General features: G+C 38.5%; 1 protein-coding gene across 1 annotated transcript in view; it reads left to right on the top strand.

Annotated features, from left to right (window-relative positions):
- LOC107085080 (alpha-tectorin-like) overlaps positions 1 to 2,297 on the top strand; it is a 27,690-nt gene extending 25,393 nt beyond the window's left edge. Inside the window, exons 27-33 of the mRNA XM_015375226.1 lie at positions 1 to 91; positions 254 to 438; positions 517 to 677; positions 824 to 1,075; positions 1,170 to 1,329; positions 1,420 to 1,525; positions 1,616 to 2,297. Of these exons, the coding sequence (XP_015230712.1) occupies positions 1 to 91; positions 254 to 438; positions 517 to 677; positions 824 to 1,075; positions 1,170 to 1,329; positions 1,420 to 1,525; positions 1,616 to 1,710 (1,050 nt within the window). The 3' untranslated portion in view covers positions 1,711 to 2,297. The remainder of the gene's footprint in view (positions 92 to 253; positions 439 to 516; positions 678 to 823; positions 1,076 to 1,169; positions 1,330 to 1,419; positions 1,526 to 1,615) is intronic.
- Positions 2,298 to 2,574: the final 277 nt, after the last annotated feature.

Here is a 2,574-nt window from a genome sequence, read left to right as displayed (position 1 = left end):
TGTGCAGATTACGAGTGGTGTGGAAAGAAAGATGGTGTATACGGCTGCTTCTGTGATGAGCACCATCATAGACCCAACAATGAGAGCTACGGTAATAAAAACCCAATCAAATCTTTTTTTTCCTCACATGAAGAGTTGCATGATTCAACATTTTCACACTGAGACTTCAGTTCTGTTTCTCCCAAAGTTTAACGCACAATCCTTCTTATTTACTGCATAAGCTGGTCACTAAACCTGTTGTGTTCCTGAGCAGACTCAAGCATCCAATGTGCCAGCAGTTCAGGCAACATGTCAATATCTCGCTGTCAGCTTTTTGAAGCTGGCTTCCATCCCACTGCTCTCCACCTACGAGATTCCTCCTGCAATGGGACTCTGCAGGACGGACGCCTGGTCTTCCACTTTGACAATGACAACCATCTGTGTGGGACAGCTCTGAGGGTACAGTTCACAGCATCTTTTATAAGAGTAAAACTATGTTACTACAATCAACTGACATGAGTTTATTTCACTGTTTAGAGCAATGGAACTCACTTCATGTACGAGAACACCATTCAGGGGAACGTGGATCCTCATGGAGGTCTAATCAGCCGTCAGAGAAACCTTCATCTGCAGTTCTCCTGTATTTACCCTCTGGCCCAGGCACTGTCAATGGCTGTTGGTATTAATCCTCTTGAGAGGTATTACCGTTTTTTTATTTCCAGTTCTAATTCTGTATGTTGTACTGTAACCAGTAATTATGTACACTCAAATTACTTAAAGAAATAGCTTTCTTAGGCTATCAGAGATATTAAACCAGATGGTCCAATGAATGTTTGTTCTGCAGCATTTTGAGGAAGAAGCTTCCAATTGGCACCGGATCATATCGTATGAGAATGATCCCATATGAAGACGAAAACTTCCTCTTCCCACTCAGCACTAACAGAAACATAGAAATGGAGGTTGATGAGATGTTTTATGTGGAAGTGAGAACAGAAGGAGTGGATCAGCGTCAGTTTTCCACGGTTCTGGACTCTTGCTGGGCCACACCAGTCAATCAGGCCAACTACCCTGTTCGCTGGAATCTCATTATTTCACAGTAAATGAGGAAATATTGTCTCTTATAACCTTACATTGTTATTTTACTCTCTGCTGGATGAAATTCTAACTCCTGCATCTGTGTTGTTACTCAGGTGTCCTAATCCAGAAGATGGAACAGTAGAGATGATTCAAAACGGTGTCTCCACTGTAGCGCGTTTCTCCTTCAGAATGTTCACCTTTACCAACCACACAGAGATGTTCTTGCACTGCAGTGTACATTTGTGTCTCCTGAGAAACAACAACTGTACAGCTGTAAGTGGCATCGTGTGCTTAGCGCAGCTATATCATGTATCACACTATGCAACTCCAAAGGCTTTAAATAACGTCTTGCTTCTGTTGCAGCACTGCTATCCTGGACACCACAGCCGATTCCAGAGGGACATATCTTACCATGACTCTGCAGCTCTATCACTTGGGCCACTAGTCCTCAGATCACAACAGAAGACTGGTAAAGTTCTCTAAAGCTTTCTATGCTTTGTAAAGGCAGGTATATTATTATGACTGATTGACATACTCCTTACTTGTGTATTTTTTGCAGGTGCACAAATCCAAAGAAATGAGGCTTCAGGCTGTCTGACATCATCTGTTACCCTGATTGTCAGCTTGTTAATGGCCAGAATTTTTGTAAATTGAGATCAATGAAGAATCATACTTTAAAACACAGTGTATTTTGTCACATGATTGATGATGGTTAGAGGCCTTTTTAGGTTTCTTGTACTTGTAATTGGATGGGGAAAATATGTATGTTATTAACAGCTTTGTTCTTTAATTAATAGAAAAAATCTTAAATGCTTATCTATTGATGCATAAAGTTAAATTCTCAAACATATTTGTTTAAAAATTGGCCAACCTTATTCACAACTGAAAATTCTGATTTGTTACCTGAAGTAACACAGATACATTATTTACATTTGTGCAAATATTTAACATCTGAAGCACCACTGTTTTCCAGAAAAATTGTGGGATTTTTTTGGGCCGTTACTTGCTGGTAATATCAGAGAATGTGAACTATTTACTACTTTTGTGAGTTTTAGGGTTAGATATATAGAGGGCTAAATAACGTGGAAAGATCTTAAAGTGTCAAATATAATCAAATGGGTATGATTTTTTTTTTATATTGAAATTCTGTTTAATGTTTTATTTGGTACAGGGATATATATATGTTTGATTTAAAGTGCTCTAAAAATAAAGTTGATGGTGATGATGATGATGATGATGATGATGATGATGATGATGATGATGATGATGATGATGGTGATGATGATGGTGATGATGATGGTGATGATAATGAAAAGATTAATAAAGGTTTTGATTTATTTGGTTGCTTGCTTTTCTCCTATTTCCTGTTAATAAACATTTCATTGAACTCAATAAAATAAAAACAAAGTACAGACTTTAGAACATTACAAGTTACTAATGGAGTTTACAGAGTGTGAGACCCCGTTTTCATATGATAAAAGGGAGGAGGAGGGGGTTCGGCCTCAGCTCTGTGTGGGT

This window comes from Cyprinodon variegatus, unplaced genomic scaffold, assembly GCF_000732505.1.
Source record: "Cyprinodon variegatus isolate N-32 unplaced genomic scaffold, C_variegatus-1.0 Scaffold115, whole genome shotgun sequence".
NCBI lineage: Eukaryota > Metazoa > Chordata > Actinopteri > Cyprinodontiformes > Cyprinodontidae > Cyprinodon > Cyprinodon variegatus.
This window is presented reverse-complemented; position numbering and strand designations above follow the sequence as displayed.